The following is a 27,069-nucleotide window of genomic DNA, read 5'->3' on the forward strand; positions in this document are numbered from 1 at the left end:
AGGGCAGAGTTAGGTATGTCATGCCTAAAAGAATGTGTAATTTGTTGGTCCTACAATGCAGTGCTGTTGGGCTCTACGGCATTTACTCAAGACGTGTGATGTAATGTATCTTTCAAGGTGTCTTCAAACCTCAGGAAAACAAAACAAAACAAAACCCCAAACCCCATCAAAAGCAAGCAAACAAACCCACAAACCCCAAAACCCTGGTATCACTCTGTGACAGCTAATGCAGATGACGCGCTAGGAAAATTCAGCAAGTGTGAGAATTACATCCACTACACAGAAGGTGTTAAAAAGATCATTCATGTACCACACAGCATTCATTTACCGTATACTTTCTCTTTCTGCAACAATCTTATCTCGCTCCTGGAAAGCCCAATCTCTCCTACACTTGGCTACTTCTGCTTCCTGAACAGCCTCCTTTAGTTCTTGTGACATTGCCTCATATTGTTTCCGAAGCATTTCAATTTCTTTGTTTGCTCTTTCTATGTCTAAGGTAGCAGAATCTTGTATCTAGGAAACAAGAAATATAGTTAAGTATTTTAGGCATATTTTGTAGGTAAGAATGCATAAACAGCTTTTACTACACAAGCTGCCAGATGTAATATTTAATTCTCGTGTTTTCCTGAAAAATGTTCTTTTATCTTAACAGCAACTTCAGAAAAAGAAAAAAAAAAAAGAACTACAAACTGCTGTTAATACATTTCATTCAGTGGCACACAAATTTGTGCAAATACAATCTACATGAGCAAGAATGCTCACTTCAAAATAACATTCCAAGCTTCTGTGTTGCTCTGTTTAGCAGACAGAAAAAAAAACACAGGGATGTTTAGAAATCAATCAGATACACTGTTATACATAGTTACAATACAGATCTCCTGCATAAACATTTGTTATTTACCCTGGTACAACCACAGCAGAGTAAAGGAATCACAGAAGCTGTGATACTAGGCGTTCTCATACTACATTATATTTAACCATTTACAGTTAACTGTGGATTGATACCCAGTATTGCACACAAGACAAAAGCATCAGGAAGCCTGCAAAATTTTAAGAATGCTACTACCCACACAGAGACATAAATTATCTGAGTATCTCAGTATAAATATGAAGAGGTACACATTAGAAAATGTACAATTACACTTCAATTAACTTCCTTTATAAAGTATTAGAAAGAGCTAACATCCTGAGCCGGCCACCAGCATGAACACCCGTTATAGAAGGCAACAAGTGTATCAAAAGGTATAAACAGCCTAGCCACCTGTTCAATCACAATATCTTATTTGCCTTTTTTTTTTTTTTTTACAAACAGAAACTTAATATGCAGCATGGCTGTATTTCTTTCAAACAAGAAGCTCCATCATTACATCTCTAAGAGCCTGTGTGTGTTTATATATATATATATTAGAGTGACTTGAGGAACAGTGAGAGGACATCTAGTATGTCCAGACCTTCAACTAATTCTTGGAAATTAATGACCTTATGAAGCCAAGAAGGAGAATGACAATGTGAAGACTTGCAATACCTGCCGGGCTTGATAATATTCCCTTAGTAGATGGTCTCTCTGGATGATAGCTTCTGTTCTCTCTTTCCTGGCAACATCTCTTTCTTCCTTCACTGTCTCTATATCCTTGCAAGCTTGGTCAAGTTCCTTCTGGGCCTCAGCTTTGTCCTTCACTTCATGACAGTATTTTTCCAGCAACTCATTCCTTTCACAAATTGCTCGATCTCTTTCCACTAGAGCAGAGTTTAGCTCCTAAAACAAGATGCATTGTTTGCAGTAAGTACAGAAGGAAATAGTTAAACTTCCCAGCTGGATACACACTGATGCCTAAAAAGCCTCGAGAGTTTATGAGCAATGTTGTGAAAAACCAGAGCAGAACAGGACTGTGCTTGCATTACATACAAGTGAGTACCAGCAAAGAATATTAAATGTGGTATTAAAGGTATCACACCATCACTGTCACATTAGCACGGTGCTATGCCAAAGGTAAGCAAGAATCTGAGAGCACTCACAGATCCGAGGAACCTAAATGAACCATGATTACTAACCAGTCAGAGTTGGTGTTTTGTTTCACATGTTGGCTTTTTCTTTGGTTGGTTGGTTTTGTCATTGGTTTTTTGGTTTGGGTTGTGTTTCTCTTAACAAAATGGCTTTAAACACAGCAAAGGGTAAGAATACATTACAAGTATTTTTTAAGTGACTGCATCCATTTTATAGTACTGAAATAATTTAGACAACCCAGCCACATCTTTTAGCTCTAAAGGGATGTTAAAGTCATGTCAGTAAGATATCAACATGCAAATTACAGAATGTTCAAAGTTAAAACCACAGTATGCCATCAAGTAGAACAACAGTACATTCAACTGCAATAATTCAACTACTTCATAATAAAAGTAAATTAAGAAAATGTCCAAATACTCAAGGACAGAAAGACATCATGCCATAAAAATGACTTCTATTTTCCTCTGCAGTTGGAAAGGAACTAGATTATTTCAAGTATGGATGACAATTGCATGTTACTGTACTAACATAATTGTTTTTGAGATACAGCTTCTAATTAAGGCAGGTCAGGCTGTTAAAACAGTTTTGTAACAGTATTAAAAATTTAAAAAAAAAAATATAATTAGAAATTGCTGTAGAGTAACAGACAAGCACTGATTCAATGACTCTCTCAACTTTAAACACATTCGAGAACGTAAATTACTAGAACACTTCTAAACTTCTCAGCAAGTGCATCTGTTCTTCAGCACCTTTGAAGAGAGAAATCCCTGACCCATCTACTGATGCAGAAAAGCTTTAGTACTGGAAGTAATGTTTTGCACAGTTTAACGACAATACGTACAAAATGTGCATTCAAATGTGTATAAAACTTACACAAAAATATTAAATCCTTTCCTGCATGCAGCTGAAAGTCATCAAGAATCAAAGCAGAAGAAAAGTCCTTCATCAAAGAAGAATTTACACTACTCCGAGGTGATTGGAAAAAACACATATTGCCACACTTTATTCCAGCATGCTCGATATAAACTATCTGAATAAGAACAGCCATTGCCTCCAGTGGTCAGCAGTAAAATTTCACCTCTGCCTTTCCTGTGACATTTGCACAAAATTACAACATGACAGCATAGGGCAATGTGCCATTTGGAGCTGACTACAACAGCTTCTGTTTGGAAACATTAGAACGGTTTGGTTTGAAGAATGATTCTGAATTTGTCAAGATTTCTCACGTCTGAAGGAAGTTTCCAAATCTAAATATAACACAACAAGGATAAAATTTAGAATAAAACACAATAATTCTGTTAAACAGAGGAGAAAGCTGAGTACCACTGAGATGAAACATGACATTCTAAATTATTTGCCTGAGCAACCGTTTATGCCAAACAAAAACATGACTGGAGAAAGTAGAGGAGGGAATCTAGAACATCTAGTCCATAGCTTTGAGTGGCCAGACTCATGAGAACTTACTCCCAAACTATCCCTATGTCAAAATCCTGAGATTTCTTCTAGCATCTATGAATACCAGACTATTAGTACATTTATAATGTAAATTAACCCATTGTATTTGGGCATCTATAACCCATAAAGCTTAAATATCTAACTAGTCACTGACCTCATCAGTAGCTAATCAGAATACAATGCTTACAAAACATAATCATCTTCATTTCAGTTGCTTTTGCATTTCTTCGGGCACATCAGCACCAGCAAACACAAGCTTCAGGGAAGCAACTACATTTAAACTTATCTGAACAGACCCAGCATTGTTTCAATCAGTTAATGGGTACTGTATCTAGTTTGGCACTTAAAGCTGCTGTACCTCATAAGGAAAGCAAAGACCATTAAATTACATTTTGGCAAGCACCAGACCAACTGACAGGATTAATACTACATACACAGGGACATCTGTCTGCATACTACTTCAAGAGAATGTATCACTTGACCAATAATTTTTTTCAAACCTTTCAAACATTTGCCTTGCCAGACTAGAAAATCCTTTCAGCATCTACCAGTACTGTGTGACACAGGAACATACCTGTGCAAAGGCAGAAGAGTCTTAGCTACAGGAAAGAAGAAACAGGAACAAAAAGAACACTTGCAGTACTGCTATTTTATACCTTTTAGTACATTAGAGAAGCAGTTGTTCCTGCTTTCTGAGGGGCCACTTATGAGAGTAAAGAAAAAAAAAGGCAAGTTTATGCCCTGCCATCAACTCCCTCATCAGTACTAGGCTGCTTCTGGTTCTTTTTCAAGCACCCCTTCATGTCCTCCAAATAGAAGGTAATATCCATGTATTTGAAATAATTTCTTGTCCCTTAAAGCTTTTTGGCAGTTCCGCAGTGACACAATGACAGATATATCAAATTGGAGAAGAATGACCAATTGTGGCTATTTCCATTATTATTCCTTATTAGCAACCTCAGTTCTACTGAAATCAACAGACATTTCTATGGCTTAATGGCTTTGACAAAAGTAGAACAGGTATGAAAAACGTATTTAAACCTCACTAAATTGGCTAAATTACTCAGCTGTCAATTACACAGGGTTGAAAACTGTGACTTATTAGAAAGAGAAGTTAGTTATTTTTAAAAGCTCTGATGCCATATGTCACAATCCACATTATGTCCCTTAACAATGGTGTTACTCAAAGGAAGTTTCACACTTTTCCCACATTTTTTAATAAAGGGCATTTTGTTCAGATGTAATGCCATGAAAAAAGTAAAATGAAATTTATAGGCAATGGAATAGGTTTGCTTGCATCTCTTTCATGCTAAATTAAGTATTTGTAAACCAAAGGCTCAGGTGAATGCACATCAGCCAAAATGAAACGGAGCAGCAAATTGTGTTTTGGAAATATTAATAGCATCATTATAACATGGTTGTGATATAAGCATTTCAAGAACATATTGCTAATAACTACAAAGTTCACTTTCAAGCATGCCTGAGCTGTAGTGAAAAATGCTCAAAATATCCTCTTTAACTTAAAGGCAGAAGAAGGGCAAATGAGTAAGAACATGCATGTCAGCATAGGCTTTGCTTAAGTATTTGAGACCTCTTTATCATGTACCGTCTTAAGTCAGAGCAGATAGTATCCCATGGTTCCTGTAGAGGTCAGAAGTTAAAAAAGAATCAATTTTTAGAGCTATACTGTTACAGAGGTATAGAAGGTAACACAGTGAAGGAAGGACGTATGAGCAGAAGAGAATTAAGTCTACTGAACAGCAAATTTCAACTGACAGGTACTCTACTCAAACATAGAAATTTAATAAATTGATAGGAGAAAGGACACCAGCACATATTCCTCTTTGCAGTGCATTCCTATTTTCCATTAATCAATCACACATTTGTGATTGTTGAATCAACAGTGTGCACTTATTTCATTTCACTACTGTAGCAGAAGGTTAATACCTGTCTTAAAGCTTCCATCTCTTCACTAGCCACTCGCTTCTCAGAAGAGGTGTTCTTCAGTTTGGACTCTGCAAGCTCCAGCTCTGTTTGAAGCTTATCTACCTCTTTGATTACTTGATCTCTCTCACTCATTATGAGGCGGTACTCATTGAAAACTGAATCCCTTTCTTCCTTGTATTTTTCTGCATCCTTTGTTGCTTTCAGCTGCATTGTTTTGAACCTTGTCACCTCTGACTGCAATCGCTCCATCTCTCTCTGCAACTCTTTGTTCTGTGTTGTGGCATTGCTTAGTTCCTGCTGTACCGATTCAAATCTGAAAGCAAGCAGAAACACCAATAAGACACCTGCTCCTAGTTTTCCTTTTACGTACATCAAGGATCTGGCTGGATAATCAAATGTATCCACTGGTTAAATACAATTGCAGAGGACTTCTTAGACAATGTACTTTAAGTGCTGCAAAATACTAGTGACACTTCAAAACACAAGGACATTTCACTTCAGAGAACCTTTCCAAGGAACTGAAACATAAACATTGTTAGAAATAGTTTAGAATTAAAAGTAAATTTTTAACAAATTGCTCTAAAAGAAATACAGAATGTTTGCATCATTTAATAGCACAAGTTTACTTTGTGAGATGAGCTCTGCTTATTTTACAAGTTAATTCCTTTTCCTAGCACAGAGTCTCAAACATACTGGAAGAAGGGACACTAATACAGAAACTGGAAAAAGCAGAACAATTTCCACATGCTCAAATATGCCACAATATTGGTAACAGGTAGGTTAGAGGACAAAAAAATCCCAAACAAACAAATTTACAGTAAAAATGCAGGCAATGGAACTAAAACTCAGGTAATTCAAACATTACTGTTTGTTTTCATTGGTAGGTCATCCAGCAAAACTGAAATGCAAAACATCTAGGCATTTTTAAAAATTAGTTTCAACAGTTCACAGATTAAAAATATGCATTTTATCACTACAACCAATCTAAAAAAAAAATCATTGAAAGTTGATATTAATTTATAAGTAGTAACTTCAATATTTATATTGACAAAACATTCTTAAATTTGTGAACATAATTCCACACACAAGTTCAGAATCAGGTTTGAAAAGCAACTTCTCCAATGAACAGAACATAATGGACACTGATTTCCTTATATGTTTTCCCTAGAACTCACAAGTAAATGCCACTCATGTAAAAAACACTGTACTTAACTTTACGGGACTTGCGTAGTTATCCAAATTCCAGGTGCACACAAAGCCCAGTAGATATTGTTCTCTAACATACTCTCCACTCAAACTTTAAAAATAAAATTTGTTTACTCCAGCAAATTGCCAGACCTTTCCCAAGATATAGTGCTGTCACCCCAATTTCAAAGATATTCTTGAAAGCTTCAGTGCATTCAGAGTATTTCCACTACTTCACTGAGGCATCTGCCAGCAATTTCAAAACCATCACCCTACTTGCTTCCGTTCAGGAAAATCTCCAGTTTAAGAGATGATTAGGCTGGCAGTACAGAAGATCTAGGATACTAGAAGCTGGAATTTTTATTTTTTTTTCTTTGCAGAGTTATAAGCATGAAGACACAAAGAATATTCTACAGGAGAAGTACGAGGAGATATCAGAAATTTAAGAGATTATGCCAAAACCCATCACCACATGAGAACGTGTGGGACATCTACAGAATATTTGGAGGTCTAATCAAAAGCAACATTAGGAAGATACAGGGGAGAGGGGATACTAGTTTTAAAAATTAGTCCCATAATTTATAACCTATTCATCCTCAAACTACAAGTTTGTTAAGTCTTACATTCTGAGAGATATACACATCTGAAGTAAGTCTTAAACCTTTCTCGGTAGTCACCCAGAGAAACACGGGTTTGGTTATGAAGAAGGGGTATGAATACAATACAAAAAGATGTTCCCATAAATACGAACAAGTAAAAAACAAGTCCAGAAGCAAAGCAAAGTGATTAAAATGCAAACATGCCTGAAATTATATTAATTTAGTTTAATCACTGGTTCACAGGAATATGAGTATCTTCCATTAAATTCTTAACACTAACCTCTTGTCAGTATCAAACCACACACGCCCTCTCAAGGAGACCTGAATGACAAAGCCATATACAAATCGAAAGCTCCTACATGCATCATCATTGTTGCAGTGTTTCTTGTGGTATACATGAGGCTTTCCCTCACTTTCAGGAATCCAGATCAACTTAAATTACATAATTTATTCTATTACTACCCATATTTTCCTGTAAATTGATTAAGATATATCACAACTAAGTACTTGCTATTCATGCTACGTACATGCTATTCATGTGTAAATTCTCTATGCTCAATCTCACCCTTTTTCAAATGCTAAAAGGGTATGAATGTGGGGCTGTGTGGAAAACCCAACACTTTTGTGGGAGTTGTGTATTATCCCAAACTGATGTCACTGAAAACACAATCAACACACCCGTGGATGCTCTTTGGAGTCCCTAGGTATATTAACATATTTGGTTAATATACATATGTTTAACTGTCTAGGTTTAGTTAAGGCGTGGAGAGAGCTTAAACGTGGTGTGACATGGTACCTGTGCCCTTCTGTTTTGGCACTCTCAGGGCTTCCCAGACATCTGCCTCCAGTGAACTTTGCTGCCAGCCTGAAGCACTGTCTCAGGAGTTGCACATAGTCTGCAATTCTTATGTCATTATAAAAACTTACATTTGAGAATATCTTCATTTATTAAACACCTTTCAGAAATTACATCCTCTAACTGACCTGGGGTTTTATATTTATATGAAGATATGTATGTTGACAAGCTCACCACCCATTAAGGAGTTAGTTTGGAACACTAAGTATAAGGTTTAACAAAACTTTGGGAGTATTTGACTCCTATGTCTACAACTAAGAATATACATAGTTTGAAATGCAGAATATCCCTTTTTCACATGACCTAAACAATGGTTAAAATTCCTTATATAATTCCCAAAACCCCAGTTAGGAAATCCTTTTCTCAAAATAACCCATCTTTCCCCCTCAAAAAAATTTAGTAAAATAAATATTCTTAACTGGAAACACCTATTTATCACACCAAGACAACATACACTAGAGAAAAAAAGTTTTGAAGGTGGTGTTAGGAAGTATTTGTGATTTTACCAAAGAGAAAGGAAGATCATAGAATCATAGTATGGTTAGGCTTGGAAGAGACCTCCCAGATCATCTATTCTAATCCACCTATAGTGAGCAGGGACATCCTCCACTGCATCAGGTTGCTCACACAGCCTTGTTGAGCTTGACTGTAAATATCTCCAAGGACAGGGCCTCAACTATCTCCCTGGGGAACCTGTTCCAATGTTCCACCACCCTCATGATAAAGAATTTCTTCCTGACATCCACCCTTGTCCTGTCACCACAGGCCTTTGTAAACAGTCTCTCTCCAGCCTTCTTGAAGGCCCCCTTTCAGATACTGGAAGGCCACTACTAGGTCTCTCCAGAGCCTTTTTTTCTGCATGCTGAACAAATCCCAGCTCCCTCAGCCTGTCCTTGTAGCAGACATGTTCCAGCCCCCCAGTCATCTTTGTGGGCCCCCTCTCAACCCACTCCATCAGGTCCATGTCCTTCCTGTGTTGAGGGCTCCTGAGCTGGACGTAGTAGAATACATAGAATAAACCAGGTTGGAAGAGACCTTCAAGATCATCGCGTCCAACCCATCAACCAATCCAACACCGCCCAAGCAACTAACCCACAGCACCAAGTACCCCGTCAAGTCTTCTCCTAAAAACCTCCAGTGATGGCGACTCCACCACCTCCCCAGGCAGCCCATTCCAATGTGCAATCACTCTTTCTGTATAGAACTTTTTTCTAACATCCAGCCTGAATCTCCCCTGGCGCAGCCTGAGACTGTGTCCTCTTGTTCTGGTACTCCAGGGTGGTCTTACCAGACCAGGGTAAAGTGGCAATCACCTCTCTCAATCTGCTGACCACACTTCTTTTGATGCAGCCAAGGATGTGATTGGCCTTCTGGGCTGCAAGCACACGTTGTTGGCTTATGTACAGCTGCTCATCCACCAGCACCCACCAGTCCTTTTCTGCAGAGCTCCTGTCAGTGTCATCCTCCAGCCTGTACTGATATCTAGGATTGCCCCGATCTATGTGCAGGACCTAGATGCTACATGAGAATCATTATTGCCTTGAGAGAATACCTGAAAAGTATCAAAACTTGGTTATACCTTCTAAGAGAGGATGAGTATTGCTGCTGAAAATGTATTGCTGTGTCCCTTTGCTTCATTAACATGTCAATCTGTTTCTGAAGACGTCTGTTCTCCTCCTCAGCCTGTTCTAGGCGGCTTAGATCTGTATTGTGACTTGCAATCTTCTCATTGTACCGTTTCCTTAGGGCATCATAATCCTTCTTCACACCCTCTAGCTTGTCCATTGCTGTATCATAAAGTTTATTTAATATTTCTGATGATCCATTTTGCTTCATAACCTGAAAAAAAAAAAAAACAACAACACAAAAAACCCCAGAAACAGTATTAATAAACTCAGATATCAGTCCAATAAAATCGATTTAAAATATGTAAGAAATATTAGAACAAAGATTATTATTTCATTCTAACTGTTCCTCTTAGCATTAATACATCTGAAGAGATAATTGCTATTTGATTATCAAGATGATAGCCGTAATTTAGGAAATGACCACGAGGTGGCATTTGTGACAGGTTGTCTGTATCCTCCACGAACAGATTAAATAATATAAAACTTCAAGAGAATAAAATCTACCCTAAAAACATTATACACACATAACCTATTACATTTGAGAACGAAACAGACGTTTGTGTTTCAAGAGCTATCAGAAAAACCTATGAACAGGAAGAGAAAAATCCATCTAAACATTAATAAAAAGTCTGACCTGAATCTATCAAAAAAAACTATGAACAGGAAGAGAAAATCCATCTAAACATTAATAAAAAGTCTGACCTGAATCTTAGTTTCAAATTAATTTCCACCAAATTAATTTCAAATTAATTTCACTCAGATGCCTGAAAACTAAAAAGACAGACAACCAGAAGAGACTGCCTACTTTTTGCTTGCTACTTACTGCCCATAGCTAGCAGATAACTACCAAGGAAACCACTTCTCTACACAGACAAGGTAAGAAAGACCCAAGTTCTTCAGTTGAATGCTGGTCTCCTTTAACTAACCAAGATAGGTAAAAACAGTGAGGTAACTGTTCATAAAGTGGTCCTGGAACAAGGCTGCACTTTGAAGAGTCTCATTGGCATTTCCACATACATCCCTATCCTCAGTGGATTCATCAGCAAACCCTGTAAAGAGCTGGACTCATTAATAGCTTGCAAGCTTCACTGAACCACTTCAGGTAAGTTAAACATGATGAACTATAGGCATACATGAAGTGTAAAATACATGACGACTTCAAGCTGCTCATGAGAGCTGTTTTTCTGAAGACTACTTCCCAAAGCATTGTGAAAACAGGTTTGAGAACCAAGTATTTGAAAATCCAAACAGAAACAAACCACTTCTCACTGTCTAAGACATATATGGAATAACTTTTTGCTGAAAACACACTAAATTAAAGAACGACAAATGTACTAGAAACTGGATGGAATTCAGCATAAACTTGCTAACAGAGACTTGACAGAGGAAGACAGAAACACCATAAACAGGAAGCAGCATAATAAGGAAAGTCTCCAATTCAAAATCCCAGTCTCAGAAAAAAGTAAATAGTCCCAGCTGGACCATGGAAGCCAGCCATGACAAGAAGAAACTTCACATGTGAGCACAGCAGATACTTAAGCTGGTCAGCTGCCGCACAGCAAATCCATGACAATCCCATACAAAGACTAGCCAGATCAAAAGGGGTTGCTGTTTGAGGACACCAGTATGCTATGTTTTGCTATGGCCTGATGACAAAACACCACATCAAAGGGATCAACAGCGTTAGACTAACTCAGATGAGAAATAACTCAGACAAGATAAGACTCTTGGTGCTCCATCAAGACACCATGATTCACTCTGACATGCTGCAAACAGGAGCTACTCAACTTTCTCACATAGATGGTTTTCTTTAATGGATTAATGAAGATGTTGACACAAGACTGAATTTCTTTAAATAAATACTGACAATGACACTTCAGTATTCTTCTGTGCTCCCAGATAATTTCAAACATCCGGAGAGAACCTCAAAATACATTAGTCTTCTCTTGAAGGTTTCACATCCCCCCTTTGCAGATTGGGAAACTGAGCCATGGAACCATTACGTGATTTGCCTGGGTTTACACAGCAAAGGACTTCTGTTATCTTCAGAACCAAGCCACTTGCCATTACACAGCAGAACTCTAAAGACAGTGTTAGAGAATGCAATCAAAAGGAAATACAAACCTTCACCCCTCTTTGCACTACCTCTCAAGCACCTCCTAAAGCACCATTCAGCACATCCAGCTTACTTTGACCTTTGCCCTCCTACCCTAGGAAATAATTATTTTTGTTTGCATAGGTTTTGCTTCTGAAGCCTAATGTTTGACTTGCAAGTTTGCCCTGCGTATAAGCCTACACACAGTTAACCAAGACAGCCTGTTTAACCATTCCACATTACTGTAACTATTCTAAGTGATTAGACTTTTCCACAGGTGAACCATGAACCTGATAAGACTAGTTGCTCCTATTACTCTTACTTTTTTTTCCCCAGATTGTGTGAATAACATTGGCCTGGAGATAGCCTGTTACATACAGTTCTGAAAAGTCCACCTCTTCCAGTCCTGAAAAGTTTGTGGTTTTTTGTTTGTTTGTTCCAAGTTCAAAAACATTGATCAACCTGTAGCATTGCTCTCATTGAATAAGGTCTGCAAACTCAGTTATTTCACTAACGTTTATGGTGCAACCAGAATAAATTTAAACAACAAAACCAAAAAACCCCAAATCCAATCAAGACCAAACAAATCTCATCTCTGTTGCTTATTTTTCTACTATGATTCTTTCCAACACACAAACATAGAATGCCTGTTTAAAGCTAGCCCTGTTCTATAAAATACCCTAGAAGTAGAGTTGGGTTTTTTAATCACTTTGCAACTTTGAGCTAGATTTTTTTATGCCTGTCCACCCACTTTAACAAAACAAACAAACAAAAACCCCCTACAAAACCCAAACCCATCCATATACAATCTTCCTCGTGTGCATTTCTTTCATCTCTGCATCAAAACTTATTAATATCACCTAAAAATCTCTGTCTCTCCTCCTTTTTTCCAGTTAGATACAGAAAAATCAATTAGCATCCAAAATTTCATTTTCTCCCCTAGAGCTGTAAAATGTAAGGTGGATGCTTTACAAATCAGTAAGATAAAATTGTATTGACTTCTCAAATGATCAATTTATGCAATTCTTCTAGCACGTACACTACAAGCTACAGCTTACCTGCTGCTGCTGGCTGCGCAGGTCTGTTATCTCTTTCTGATCCTCATCGTGAAGTCTCTTCATCTCCTCACACGACTGCTGGAGGTGGTTATGTTCTCGCACCAACTGTGTGTTCTTCCTCTTCAAGGTATCCATGTCCTCCTTCAGTTGTGACTGGTCATTCAAGAGCCGACTGTGTAACGTACTGTCACAGCACACAAAAAGTGCTCTTAGAGACCAATTTACAAGGACAAAGTTCTGGACAAATTAATTTCAAGAATGAGTTTCCTATCAAGAAAGCAGGTGAAACTGATTCCATTGTATGTATTTCAATACTATAAGCATCTAAAGAAAAACAAAACAAACAAAAACCAAACCAACCAACTAAAAAAAACAACCCAAACCTCAGAAACAAAGAGGAGCATAAGTATGAAAAGAGGTGAAAGTACAGAGTACTCAAAGTACATTATCAGAGGTGATGGATTTATGCCACCCATCAAGGCCACTTCATAGCTTTTTTAAAAGAAAGCAGACAAACACAAATGGTGTAATGTGAGCATAAGATGATCCTGAAGGTAATGGGAATTATCACTTCACTTTCTCTTGAGCTAAGCAGCGGCTAACCAAATTACAGATGAAAATTATAAAAACCCTCTTGTATGTCATTGTTTTGAAAACAAACTAAAAAAACCCACAACCAGCAAAAACACACCATGTATGCTTAAACTACATTCAATCAGGTAAAATGCTATCAAAGTTGCCCCAAACTTTGCTATGCAAGTTAATTAAAGAAATAATCTTTCAACTAAAAATTAAATAACTGAGAGCCTCTTGAAGAGGATATAATTCAGATTATAATTCAAGGTAGTTGGTCAAAACTACACTAGACCACTGCTGAAAAAGAACAGAAAAATCTATTGAGTACATTTTACTGCTGCAGATCAAACAGAATGACACTTGGATACTGACAAGTATTTTCATTGGTGGTGCAGAATGATCCTGAGTGAACACTCACATGTGCTGGTAAAATGTTTAAAGTCCACATTTATTAAAAAAACCACCACAGAGCACACATCAATGAACAGAACTACTTGCTATTTTAAGGTATTGTGTATCTCCTTTATGAAGAGAAATATCAGTCCTTTCTGCACAGAACAACCAAAGTTGTTTGGGTTTTTTTAAAGTCTCCTTAAAATTAGAACAGCCTGCTAAACATTTTTGACTAATTATATTCACACAATTGAACACATGTAATCTTTATGAGTAGTTTATTAATCTGCTGTTATGCAGCAGATTTTGCAGGAAATTTCAAATTCTTTGGAATTTGGTTTGGTTTTGAAAGCATGGAGATTTTAAAATTACTGCAGGAGAAAATAGCATCTGAATAGTGTAGCCTACTCGGTTCCTTTCTTTACCCAGAGAATTAGTCATAGGATGATCGGGAATTGCATGCATGGCTTTCAGCGTGTTTGGTCATGTTTTGGGCACCTAAACTCTGTCAGTGAGTTTCAGTCAGCCTGAAGTTTTCAGAAGAAAACTGAATTATTCAAATCCAAGTAAAAAAGCTCTTATAATAAAAAGAACTACCTCTTAATCAAATAAAATAGGCTATATGATCTTCTAACCAGATAATTTTAGACTGCAGTAAGCGCAAATGTAAAAGTTTGTACTTGCATATACACATCCTTTTTCAGAAGCTTGGATTGTTGGGCTCTGAGGAATATGCCTATATTCTGGGTGTATTTGAGTATTTCAATCAACCACTCTATCTTTTAAAACTCAGTTTTTCTCCTGATATGAAAGGGTAAACCCTTTCATACTATAACAAAAATACTGAAACAGAGTCTAACACAGTATGGTTTCAACAACAGAACTCTTAAAGAAGGTGAGCAAAACACTCCTTTTGTAGGATGAATACAGTCATTTGACATCAGCACTGCATGGACATAGGTAATTCAGCTCTGAAAGAAAAAAATCCATCTACAGTGTACAGAACACTAATGCTTTGCACTGGATCAATTAGCACATTAAATTACTCAAAAACTGTCAAGAAGGAATTAAGCTCTTTGTAAAGAAGCCACACAGCTAACTGTTTCTGCACCTATCAATAACCTATTTTCAGGTTTTGAAAGAAGAATGTAATGAAATTATGCCTGTATTTAAAGGCTTGAGGAGTTGTGTGTGAAAGTGGTATATCAGAACAAGCATCCTCCAATAAAATACTAGACATACTTTATAGCCATACCCTTTATCTGTAGTGTAGATTTAAATGCAAAACTATAAGAATTTATCTGCATTTCTACTTGTGAGCTGCCTTCCTTTCACCAAAGGATACCAATTCCTACTTGTAAGCCACAACTAATTTCTAAACAGAGACACATGCTAGAAACAGTCACCATTTTCTCCCTATTATATGGCATTTTCATAAACGGTTACAATTGTTCTAAACCTGTACTAAATCTTACACAAATCATCATGAGAGATACCACAACCAATGTAAAAAGAAGAGGGGATTACACTCTCTGAAATTAAATTCTCCTCTCCAGCCTAACAGTGAGACTGCTAGATGGTAAATACAAGTCAGTAACTATGCTTTCCTTGTCAGTGTCCCATCAAGACATAAGATTTCAATCTCAAATTCCTCAAGGTAAAAAAGCAATCTATACTTAATCACTTCAAACAAGGCAAACCTATTTTAACTGATGCAGGCAAACATAAACCTTGCAATTAGAGCTGAAAAACAGAATTAAAAATTTGATTACCATGTTCTAATACTTTATGATCTAGTGAAGACAGGTAAACTCTTACCTTGTACAGCTTTATGAATACTTACTGATAAAAATCTGCCTCTTTTGCTGCTTCTTCACACCGTTTTAGTGTCTTCGTGTGCTGATTCTGCAAAGACTGTAAGTCTGACATGGCCTTCATGCACTGAATCTTCAGTCTTTCATAATCGTGATTTGGTTTTGGACTAGGCCTAGCATGGAAAAGCAGTATGAAACATCAGCTACTAAAGAAAAGAAAAATTCTGGGAAATTTCTATCCAATAAAATCACACAACTGGCTGTTTAGGTTGTATTTATCCTTTAAATATGGACCACTTGACATGAAGATGCAGCCCCAAGCAGAAATTCCCTGGCTTTAATACATACTAGTTTTACATTGAGATGCAAAATCTGAGGGTTTTTTCCAATAAGAAAATTCTGCCTATCACTAAGACAGCCAAAAACAGTAAAGCATGCATGTACCTCTCTTCTGAGCAGCAGTATTATCAGAGTAGAACTGTCACTTGCTACAATAACAAGTCAATAATAGTATGGTTGACTTTCCTGGACTATGATGTCAAAACTCTCAAGAAAAAAAAACCACAGAGCTGCAGTGACTGTGGCTGAAAAGAGGCTACAAAAGTCAAGTGGAGGCACATGGAGACCTGGGGTAGGAAAAACTACTCATCTAGGCAATAGCCGGAAGACTGACAATACTTCCCTATGGGAGTGGGGGGTGGGGGGTGGTGAAAATCAATGTGAGGTTAGGATTGAGAAAAAGACTTCCAAGAACAGGATTATGTCTTCTTGTTTTGAAGCACTAAGCTTCTAAAAGACACTCTAAATTGCTGCTCCTCTAGAGACCCACCAATTTTTTGTACCATTGAATTTTCTACTTTCAAAATGACAGTTCTGACCTCTGTCCCCACATCATCTCCCAGGCCCAGGTAATGAAAAAAAACCCAAAACAAAAACAAAACCCAAGAAACCCAAAATACCCCACCTACAAACACACCAACAAAAAAACCCAACCCCCTCCAAAAATCCACAAAAACAACCCCAAAACAAAGCAACTGCTTTCCAATTTTAACAGTTAATTCTCATATAGTATTTTCACCGCTGCTATGCAGGTCTTTCTCCTTCTCTCCCTCCCAAACAGCTTCAATGCAAAAACAGTCTGAAAAGCAATCAGAAATGTCTTTGCTTCATACAAAAAACCTGAACAACATGGATTCTGGAACTGAAATGCAGCTGGCAATTGAATCAAAATGAAAAAAACTTCACACTGCTGCAGTGGTGAGAATTGCTAATTGGGGCGGGGGGGGGAAAGTCATCCACATCTGATTCACAGGCTTTCGGAGATATGAAAGTACTTTTTAGCAGCCTAGTTGCATTTGGGTTGCTGAGTAGCAAGGCATTCAATTGTAAGGCCTCGTTCTCCCTTTCCCCAGTGAAGCCCTCCTGACAAAAACATTTAAAAAAACCACAAACAAACAAAAACAAAATGAAAGCAACAACAAACCACCAAAACAAAACAGGAAAGACAAAAACCCCACAAACCTCTTTGTCTGAAAGACTTTAGCAACAGCTTAAAGCTACATTCATATAAAGGAACCAAATATTCAAGTCATATCTAGAAGGATATCTTTTAGGGTTTATTTTTTAACTTCACTGCTCAGGGGTACCAAAAGAAGTAGTAAGTTAATAGAGTGTTACAGACACCACTACGACTATTGCAGTGTTTTTTCTTTTAAAATACAACTCCAGTTAGCGTAAGTAAAACTCAATTTGAAATGCTCACACCCTTGACAGACTCACTAAACTCCCCAAGTACTGATTTAAATTAGACTTTAGAGTGAAATTATTTGAAGTCGACACCATCTGTCCACCAGAGTCATTAAAATGACATTTATTGAAGAACAGCTTAGCACTCAGCTGAAGCATTATGCTTCCTGAGATCCATTAGCACACATTCAAATTAAGCTTACAATCATAAATGTAAATTCATGCAAATATTTCAGTGTATGAATTTTTTCTGACGGGTAACTACTGACTCCATCTCAAACCTACAGTGAAAACTTGTTCTACCAATCTAGCATCAGACACAGGCATTTATATTACCCAGGTTATATTCTAGACAACAAAACCAAAAACCACACAAAACCAACAAAACTACAACTTCCTGTAAACATATGAATACCATGTAGGTAGCTACAGAAGTTAGCCTACCTTCCCAGTGAGAAAGGAACAACAATGCCACCAGTAACATCCTACATTCTAACTCATCTACAGGAAATAAACACCTAATCAAAACAATTACAAAGCAGTTCATTCAAACACATATAGTCACTGACTATTGTTTAAGTAAGACCGCCACAGTTTTCTGTTAAAATGCCTCACAAAATAGAGAAAAGTATGATTTCAATAAAGGACAGGTGTCAGTCAGTATTTTGGAAGCATTGGTTCATATGTTAGCAAAATTTAAAACGCTACTGTTAAAGGTGCAACTGTTTTCTTGACACTCGTATAACAACTCTAAAAAACACTTTTACTTCAGGGGAATTATCCTGAGCATAAGTCAAGACCACCATGGGACTGACATTTACATTTATATGATGCTGATGCAAAAGGTAATGCCAATGGTGCATCCAACATGGAGGCACGCCAACTTTGAAGCTCACCCAACAACTTGAGAATGTTATCATTTACTATTACAACAAGAACAAAAGATGACGCATAAAACAGTCTCTTCCAAAAGAGTTTTCAGAGGTTTTACCTGCATTGCAGTTCTCTTCTACTACTACATAAGTAGTAAAATAGCAAGTTTTGAGTCTATAAAGCACACCTTGAGCACACTCAATTATTTGGTCAAATCCATGCTTAGTCACCACAACACATGCACACATACAGTCAGTGTCAAGTGACAGAAACAAGCATGGCATGAGCAATCCTACTTCTGTCCAGCAGGATGACACACGTCCATCTGATTCAGCACATCACAATTCACTTCTGTAACTCCTCTTCCACTGCGCTAGGCTTCGTCAACATTCACTTTGGAAAACGGCCCAGCTTATGACTACACTGCAAGCTCCAACTGTTTTGAAGCACTTCATTGTGAGACATGTCAAGATTTGCCTCTACACCACCTGTGTTTGGTATGGCTATGGTTAAAGCAGCATACACAGCCAGGAAAGCAACAACCATTTCTGGGTAATAAGTCACCATCTGAAAAATAATCTTTCAGCTTTCACGTAACAGTTCGCAGCATATGGGCTCTGACCCTTGGAAAGATGAAGATTAGTTTTATATGAAGAATGCAAAAAGTAGTAAAACCAAACCAAAACAAAGACACATGAAAACTTTCTGAAAACGTAGGTGTGGATGTGAGGAGTGGTTGCTTTGATACTGAAGGAAAACAATGTCAATTAATAAACTTTATTCATCTCCCACTCTTCAAAGGTTTGTTTGTAAGGCAGCATCCTTCATCTAACATTTGCTGTCCAAGTACTGCCCAAATAAAATGTTTATTTTGTGGAGTTGTTCTTTAAGCTGTGAACATTTATATTTTTCACAACATACAAATCCTACACTGGCAGCAGAAGACTGACTTCACAACTAAAGAGAAAAAAAATAGACAGCTCATCATAACTTTATTAATAGCATCTTGGATTAATGAGAACATTATTGTAATCTGTAAATCCTCAGTGCTTAAGCTTTGCTGACTTTAAGTAAGAAATCCTCCTGCATAAATAAGAACTGGAAGCTATGCAAAAGACATTGATGTCCGAAAACCTTTTCCTCTCACCCTTATAACACTTGGGAGATTCTTCAAACACAATGCTCTTAAAGCAGCACTCAGAACCCATGAGAGGTGGAAGGGGGCATTAAAATGACTAGGAGTGAATAAAATGCCCACATTCTCTCCATTCCAGTTCACTGATTCAAATCTTGACCTTCTCTCATAAGGACAAAAGTTTAATTAACCACCTGAGCACATACAGATAGAGCTGATGAAGTAACAGATACGAATAACAACAATAAAACACTGAAGTTTAGAAAAGCTATGCATCATGGCAGCAATTCCCAGATAATCTGATCTTTTCTCTTATTTCAGACAGACTTTTTCCAAGGTTCAAAAACCCCTCTCTTACATGCTCTTACGGCAGGCAAGAAATACCTGGCTCAGTGTAACTGAAGTCACATGTATGAACTTTAGCAGATCTTTAACCCTCTAAAATAAATCGTTTCCTACCCAATAAAAGTCATACCTACAATTAACTCAATCTCCCTGAATACCATTTTCATAATTTTGAACCCCTCAAATCTGAATGAGCTGCATAACACTGCTGTCCATTAACAGACTTACAGAATGTTATTTCAGTTTGGCAACACCCATAACTTCCTAGTTGAGGAGAGTTCCTTTTTCTCAAGATGCTAATGCTATGCCATCAGAAAGTGTATTCCCTGTAAAATACTTACTCCAAACCCCCACCAGAAGTCCAAACCTCTTTCTCTGCAGAAGCATAGAATAGCTGAAGGTTTTTTTCCCTCTCCTAATTTCTGTCCTCCAGTCAAGTATTCAGAATTATTCACTCTCTTCTCTCTTGCTTTCAAAACAGTAAATGCTTGAGCCACTGTCTTCTTTCTCTTCCCTCAAAGTAACTCAAGAAGCTGAAACAGCTTGTTTGCTTTCTTCTCCGAACAGAGAGATAAGTCCTACTCCTCTTATTCCCAGTGCAAAATTGCTGGAGAAAGTGGGAATAGACATTCACAGGCAGCTCTGAAACCTGGCTGTGGTCACCTACGTACATAAACCTTACCAAGCTGAAGTAGGTTATTAGCAACAAATACACATTGCAATATCCTTGCTGTTTTCTTTACAGGCAAGAAGGAGTAAAGACACATGAAAACATTAATAAGGACTAAATTAAAATGTTACATTTAATTTTATTTACCTGCAGTCATCAAAAGTTGATCCAGGAGATGAAAGTGCAAGCTGTTTGCGCAGCTCATCCCTCTCTCGAGTTACCTGTCGGAGCTGATATAATATCGTCTCCAGCTTCTCACTCATCTGTCTTGTGTCTGTCACAGGCGGTGGAGATGATGGTTTACCAGTCGTACCTGACCAAGACAAAAATATCTGGCAATCAGAGAACTCCTCAAAAGAACAACACAACTTCCTCAAGTTAACAATAATTACTTTTTTTAAAATTTTGTGGGTTTTGGCTTTTTTTTTTTTTTCATGATACAATCTTGTTCAGAAATTGAACAAGTCATGGAAGTTTTCACCAGTGAGCTGACACAAGAGTAACTCCAGTCAGATTCCATGCTAGCAGAAGGGCCCCATGTGCATTTCAAGTTAAGTCTGCATTCTGCACATGTTAAGCACCTTGTTCACTCATTAATTTACAAGTTGTCCAAAAGGCAAACTTGCAGTCTCAATTGCAAAGACCTCAGAAACAGCAGTCACAGCCACAAAGTTACTTGCAATAAAGAGCCATATTCTTGCTTTAAAAATAAAAAAGTTAATTCCACATCAGGCCACACCTTGAGTACTGTGTCCAGTTCTCAATTTAAGAAGGATATTGAGACACTTGAACGTGTCCAGAGAAGGGCAACAAGGCTGGTGAGAGGTCTCGAGCACAAGCCCTATGAGGAGAGGCTGAGGGAGCTGGGGTTGCTTAGCCTAGAGAAGAGGAGGCTCAGAGGAGACCTTATTGCTGTCTACAACTACCTGAAGGGAAGTTGTAGCCAGGTGGGGGTTGGTCTCTTCTCACAGGCAACCAGGTCCAGAACAAGAGGACAGTCTCAGGCTGTGCCAGGGGAGGTTTAGGCTGGATGTTAGGAAGAAGTTTTTCACAGAGAGAGTGATTGGAATGGGCTGCCCAGGGAGGTGGAGGAGTCACCATCACTTGAAGTGTTTAAGAAGAAACTGGATGAGGCACTTGGTGCCATGGTTTAGTTGATTAGATGGTGTTGGGTGATGGGTTGGACTTGATGATCTCAAAGGTCTTTTCCAACCTGGTTAATTCTATTCTATTCTATTCACCCCAGCAATAGCAGAGAAACCGCTACAGCACAGGGGCTCTACAGCTCTTCCTTTATCTAGCAACATACTATTCTGATATGAGCTACTGTCAGCTTTTGATTTTAACCTAATTCACATGTTTCCACATGTTGCAACTTGTGAGCCCAGTACATTAAGTTAAAAATCTCACTTCTCAACAAATAATGAAAAATAGGCTTCATTTGTATCAACACTCATTAAAATGAGCAAATTACAGTCACTGTAGCCAACTGGACCACACATCAAATTTCCTCCAAGGGGTAGTGACACATTGAAGAGCTTTGTGACACCATTTAATTTTCAGCTTTCTTTATATCAGAGCTCAACGATGATACTTACTGTCCTCTCAGATAGCTATACCAATACAAAGAGGTCTTCTTCCACCTGAGAGAGGAGTCTGGTATAGTGTTGCACAACATGCTGACAATGAACTCAACTGTAACTTTAGTTCTACTCATTTTAATCCCAGACATGGGAGAGTAAACTCAAAAATATAGGTCACGGATGTGAAAGTTAAAGGACTAAATGTATACAGATCACTATTTTCTACCCAACAAAGAAATTCTAAGAAAAAGTTTATATAATTACACAATTGAAACAAGTTGTTGACACACATAGTAACTTGTTAGGATATGTCTTTATTATGCCTACTTTTAAAATGAAGAAACAAAAAATGCAATAGTAAAATAATGCTCTCTGATAACTTCTTTTCTAAGGAAGAACTTAAAACTATGTTATTTGATCTGATCAAATGCTAATGAGATGAAGGATTGGCTTTTTGGAAGGTAGTGCACAATGAAAAATCTCCCTCCAACTATTAAGTAGAACTACTTGTGCTTCAAAGTTCCCACAGCAAGAAAACCAGTACCATACAAATAGCATCTTGAGTAACAGGATCCCTGCTCCTGTTACTTTCAGCTGTTACTGCAATTCTGTAGTGAGAATTTCTGAGCAGACTGTTCTACTCCAACTACTGCATAGTAACGTGTGTAAATGCTCTAAATAGCAAACTGAAGAAATTAAAAAACCCACAGGAACAGTCCACATTCTGCAGAAAGACACAAACTCAAAAGAATTCTCAGTGGAAGGTGCATTTGGACTTTCTCCTACTACTCTGCTTCACCACTTCATCAAGATGAAGCCCCTTCATCTACAAGGGTTAATACTGCCTTTTAAAAGAAGAACTATTCTATATAATTAAGGGAAGATTATACAGAAACCAGTAATAATACAAATTCACTATCCTAGGTTCCTTACATAGGGAATGAACAGGGGGAAAAAACCCAGACAGATGAAAAATTCAGAATATGCATTCATTTGGAATACTTTGGATACATCAACAAGCAGGGAATTTCATAAAGAAGTGAAAAGGTAAAAGCAGTAAAACCTGATTCAGGCACAAGAGGAAGGACAAGATAATCAGAATGGCTGGTGTGCTTTACCTGCAGAAAAGAGTACTGGATCAACAATAAAACATTGCTAATATCACTGTAAACCCTAGCAGCAGTCCCATAAACAATGTCCATTACACAAGTCCCACACAAACAAAACAAAACACACACACCCCCACTCCAGTAAACTCCTCTTTAACCAGAAAAATTCAATAGTCTTCATGTCCTTTAATGGGTTTTTTATAGCTGAATGCTAAAAGCCTTTTATTGCTTCTGACATCCTGATGCTGCGCTTCCAGCTTTGGTTTGTGGGTGGTTTTGGTTTTTTTTTCAATCTGCCTGCATGCTTTACACAACAGTACTTCCTTTCTGCATTTCAACCACTCAAACTGGTCTTAAAATGTACAAGAAGCCTGAAGGCTAAATCTCTACTGTGCCACCTTACAATAACTCACCTGGTGTCTCAGACAACCTGGATTTGTGAAAATATATTTATTTACTGCCTGTCCTGCCAACTGCAACTCAATTATCTGCTTTGGCAAGCTGCATGACTCATTTCTCATGTGAACCACGCTTGGGCTTTGAGAGTGCAACTGTATGGAAGTCACTTCCTTGGCCAGCTTTCAGGTAAGTGGCACTCTACCAACTCACTGAAGCAGCTGACAGCCGGGATGTATCATGAGGGCAAAATGCAGTACATACAATAAGTCCTGGATATGCAGTGACTTAAGTAAGATTTTGCAGGAATTCCATCATACGTTGTATAGAAGAAAAGCCTTAAAACTGAAGCTGGAGCAAATATATCTTCCATAATTACAGTCCAAATGCTGGACTTTGCAGAAATCACAAAGATCCATTATTGCAGTGCATATCAAATACAATTCTGGATTACTCTAAGCATCAATGATTGAAGAGATAATACAGTCACACAGAAAACACTAGGTCAGCTTCAAATTTGGGAATGGGATAGCACAATTCTTGAAGGGCACATAACCCAAAACAAACAAACAAAACCCCAGATAAACAGAGCTGGGAAACTTGTTAAACTGACCAAGACATACCATAATGTCAACTCCCTATGAAGCTGAAGTGGGAAAATGTGTACCAATGCAGAAACAGCTATTTTTAAGAAATTATATTAACATATTTCAAATTATAATAAAAACTCATTACTCTGAGAAATACACCTGTATGAAAGGTTCAACTAACATTAAAAGACTTGCAAGATGTACTGCAAAGCATGATCAACAGGCTTTCTCCCCAAGGTCAAGAAGTAAAGATTTATGCCTGCTTTTCAAAAAAAGTGTGCCAAAATATTTATTTTCTTCCAATAATTTATGAGGACTAGAACAGGACTGCTTATCAGAATTTACTGTTTAGGTACATTTTTCAGATATATCTTTTGAAGTGATCTTGCAATAGTGGGGGCCACAGAACAGAACCGCAAGCAGGTGAAACAAAACAGCTGTAAAAATAAGCAGTATTACACTGAGTTAAAGAAACTGAAAGGTAAAATAAGGAACTGTGGAAACAGTTTATCTGACAGACAGAAAACCCAATGGGTTATGAAAGCAGTGAAGATCATGTAACACGCAAGAACAAAGGAATGGGTGGCAATTCAGTATTTGTTTTAGCGTGGAATATAACAACCTAAACAAACTCACCAGCATGTAAAACAAACTGTTCAGAAATTAAACAAGTCATGGAATAATTCATGTAATTTTAAGACTTCAGAAAGAATTGAACAGTGATTCTATAAAGATCAACATGAAAGAGAATTTACAATCTAATCTGCAATACCAAGGAAGAATGGGAAGGGAAAACAGCAGATATGCCAATTCAAAAGGTCCTTGCTGAACTACACTAAAATTACATACAGAGTACAATTCATTGTCGTGACCAAGAAAAACAGAGATGAAGCTTCTGGGTTGGAATATTTGGGAGCTTCCTGGTGGGAAAGGTCAAACTCCACATTTGTCAGGCTTACACTGAATGCACTGACCTAGACAAAAGTGTCCAATCCAAACCCAAGGAGAACAACAACTAGGATCAACCGCTGAGCACCAACCAAGGATATGGGATTTCACCAGTATTTGACCCTTCACACCATCTCCTGCAGAGAAGTTGTGAGCATCATCTCACCATACTGTTTTATAGGCCCAAAAGAAAACTGCTGACAAAATTGATTTCCTGAATGTATAGACTGATAAAGAGCCTTAGGCAACACTGAAAGGCACTGTGTTGGAGACATGCTGTCTGGAGCAAAGGAAATGGGTATTCATACACACTGTATTTCCAATCAAATCATTGTAGACCAACCAAATCTTCAGAAATCACTCCAAGGTGCTGCCAAATATTAAGAAGATGATATAGCAAGTGAAGTAAAGTGAGGTACACAGCTATTCATTAGCAGCTCTTAACCCCTATCTATGCAGAATCAAGAGAACTTTAAGAGACCAAGAAATAAAGTGTTTTGTTACATGAAATGTTAAAACACAAGTAACAACCAAAAAACCCCCACAACACCCCACCGAACAAAAACCTGACCCAAACAAAAGCCAAAAATCCCGAAGCCTTTCTGGACTTCTACTGCCCACCCCCTCTCCCCCTTCCTTCTTGAAAACAGGGCATCACATTCACTGAGTAATTCTGGGATACTTCTGATTTGACAGAAGTTAAGTGAACACCACATGACTACATTGCAAACAAAAGGTGCCTTGAAATGGACACCACAAAAGTCAGTGAAAATCCATTAAAGCTATCCAGAGAGATTACTAAAGAGTTATTAACAAATACAGCGAAAATTAGGTCAAGATATTAAGGAGCAATCCTAAAGACATCTATATGATTCATGAGAAGAGCAAAACAGAAGCAAAGTGGACTTACTTTTAAGTTAGTGGAAGAAGGTGTTTGTCTCCCAAATTAAAAGTCTCATTTCCAGTAAACCAAACAGGTACTATTCAGATCAAAGGACAAGAAAATTACATAGGAAATAAATCTATAAAAAGAGGTTGAATTAATCATTGAGGTCAAATTTTACAGGAAAATGACTGTAAATAAAGATACTGATTGGCGAAGAGGTGGAATATCAAAGGCAATCACTGCAATAGAGGAAAGTATTCTGATATGGTATTGCTATTGTTTCCAGTACCTTTTATCATTCATTTGTGGCCCTTCAGGAAGTGTAATATTTTCACTGTTGACATATTTACAAATATAAATTGAGTTCATAAAAGAAAAGGCAAGCAATACAAGAGATTCCTATAAACTGTCAGGGAGAAATAAAACACTGACAGACAAGGAATGAGTGTTTATCTTTCAGTCAAAGAGTATCACAAACCACACCTGCAGCTGAACACTCCCTATGAATAGTGAAAACAATTACTCTGTTATATACAGCTGCAGAAAGTGTGAAGCAATAAACTGAAATCACACCAACATAAAAGAACAGTTGTCAAAATGGCCAAAATGAAAATGGGAAATTAAAGGGTACACATTGTTGGGAAGGAATTACCATCTGATGGGAGAGCAGTAATGTTTGCTTTGGAGATTGAGTAACTTGAATTGCAATTAGTGAAAAACTATCTGTAAATAGCTTGTCAGTCTGATAAGCTAACAAAGCATTAAGCAAGGAAATACTGTCAGCTCAAATCCAAGTTGGATGAGCTTGGTAGGGATAGAAATATGATGGTGGTGTTTGCTACAGACTTGTATATAAATTCTGTTAGGAGAAGGCAGTACAGCGATATGAACAATGGAGGGGAAGAGAAAACACTTATGACTAAAAAAGCAATACTGAACAGCTGGAAAAATAATAGTCTGATAAAAAGTTAAAAGATGAAGCTGACAAGATGCCATGTGGAATGATGAGGATACAAGATTGACAGATGTAACCAAAACAATGCCGAGAGGCTGTAGAATGAAGAAAATTTTAAGTGGAACAACAGAAGGCATTTTCCATTCCATTCATGAGCATCTCGGTGTATTTTCAAAGACTAGAAGTTTATACAATGCCTTTCTGTTAAAAACTCATCATGAA

At 37.6% G+C, this 27,069-nt stretch overlaps 1 protein-coding gene across 6 annotated transcripts in view; it reads right to left on the bottom strand.

Moving 5' to 3' along the window:
• DLG5 (discs large MAGUK scaffold protein 5) overlaps positions 1–27,069 on the bottom strand; it is a 103,225-nt gene that overhangs the window by 30,513 nt on the left and 45,643 nt on the right. For all 6 annotated transcript variants that reach the window (XM_054163242.1, XM_054163239.1, XM_054163241.1 and 3 more), the window contains 7 exons: positions 20,528–20,693; positions 15,641–15,784; positions 12,829–13,012; positions 9,627–9,886; positions 5,408–5,720; positions 1,526–1,756; positions 329–513 (listed from right to left, as the gene is read on the bottom strand). In XM_054163242.1, coding sequence (XP_054019217.1) covers positions 329–513; positions 1,526–1,756; positions 5,408–5,720; positions 9,627–9,886; positions 12,829–13,012; positions 15,641–15,784; positions 20,528–20,693 — 1,483 coding nt within the window. The remainder of the gene's footprint in view (positions 1–328; positions 514–1,525; positions 1,757–5,407; positions 5,721–9,626; positions 9,887–12,828; positions 13,013–15,640; positions 15,785–20,527; positions 20,694–27,069) is intronic.

Source organism: Dryobates pubescens, chromosome 8, assembly GCF_014839835.1.
Source record: "Dryobates pubescens isolate bDryPub1 chromosome 8, bDryPub1.pri, whole genome shotgun sequence".
Taxonomy (NCBI): domain Eukaryota; kingdom Metazoa; phylum Chordata; class Aves; order Piciformes; family Picidae; genus Dryobates; species Dryobates pubescens.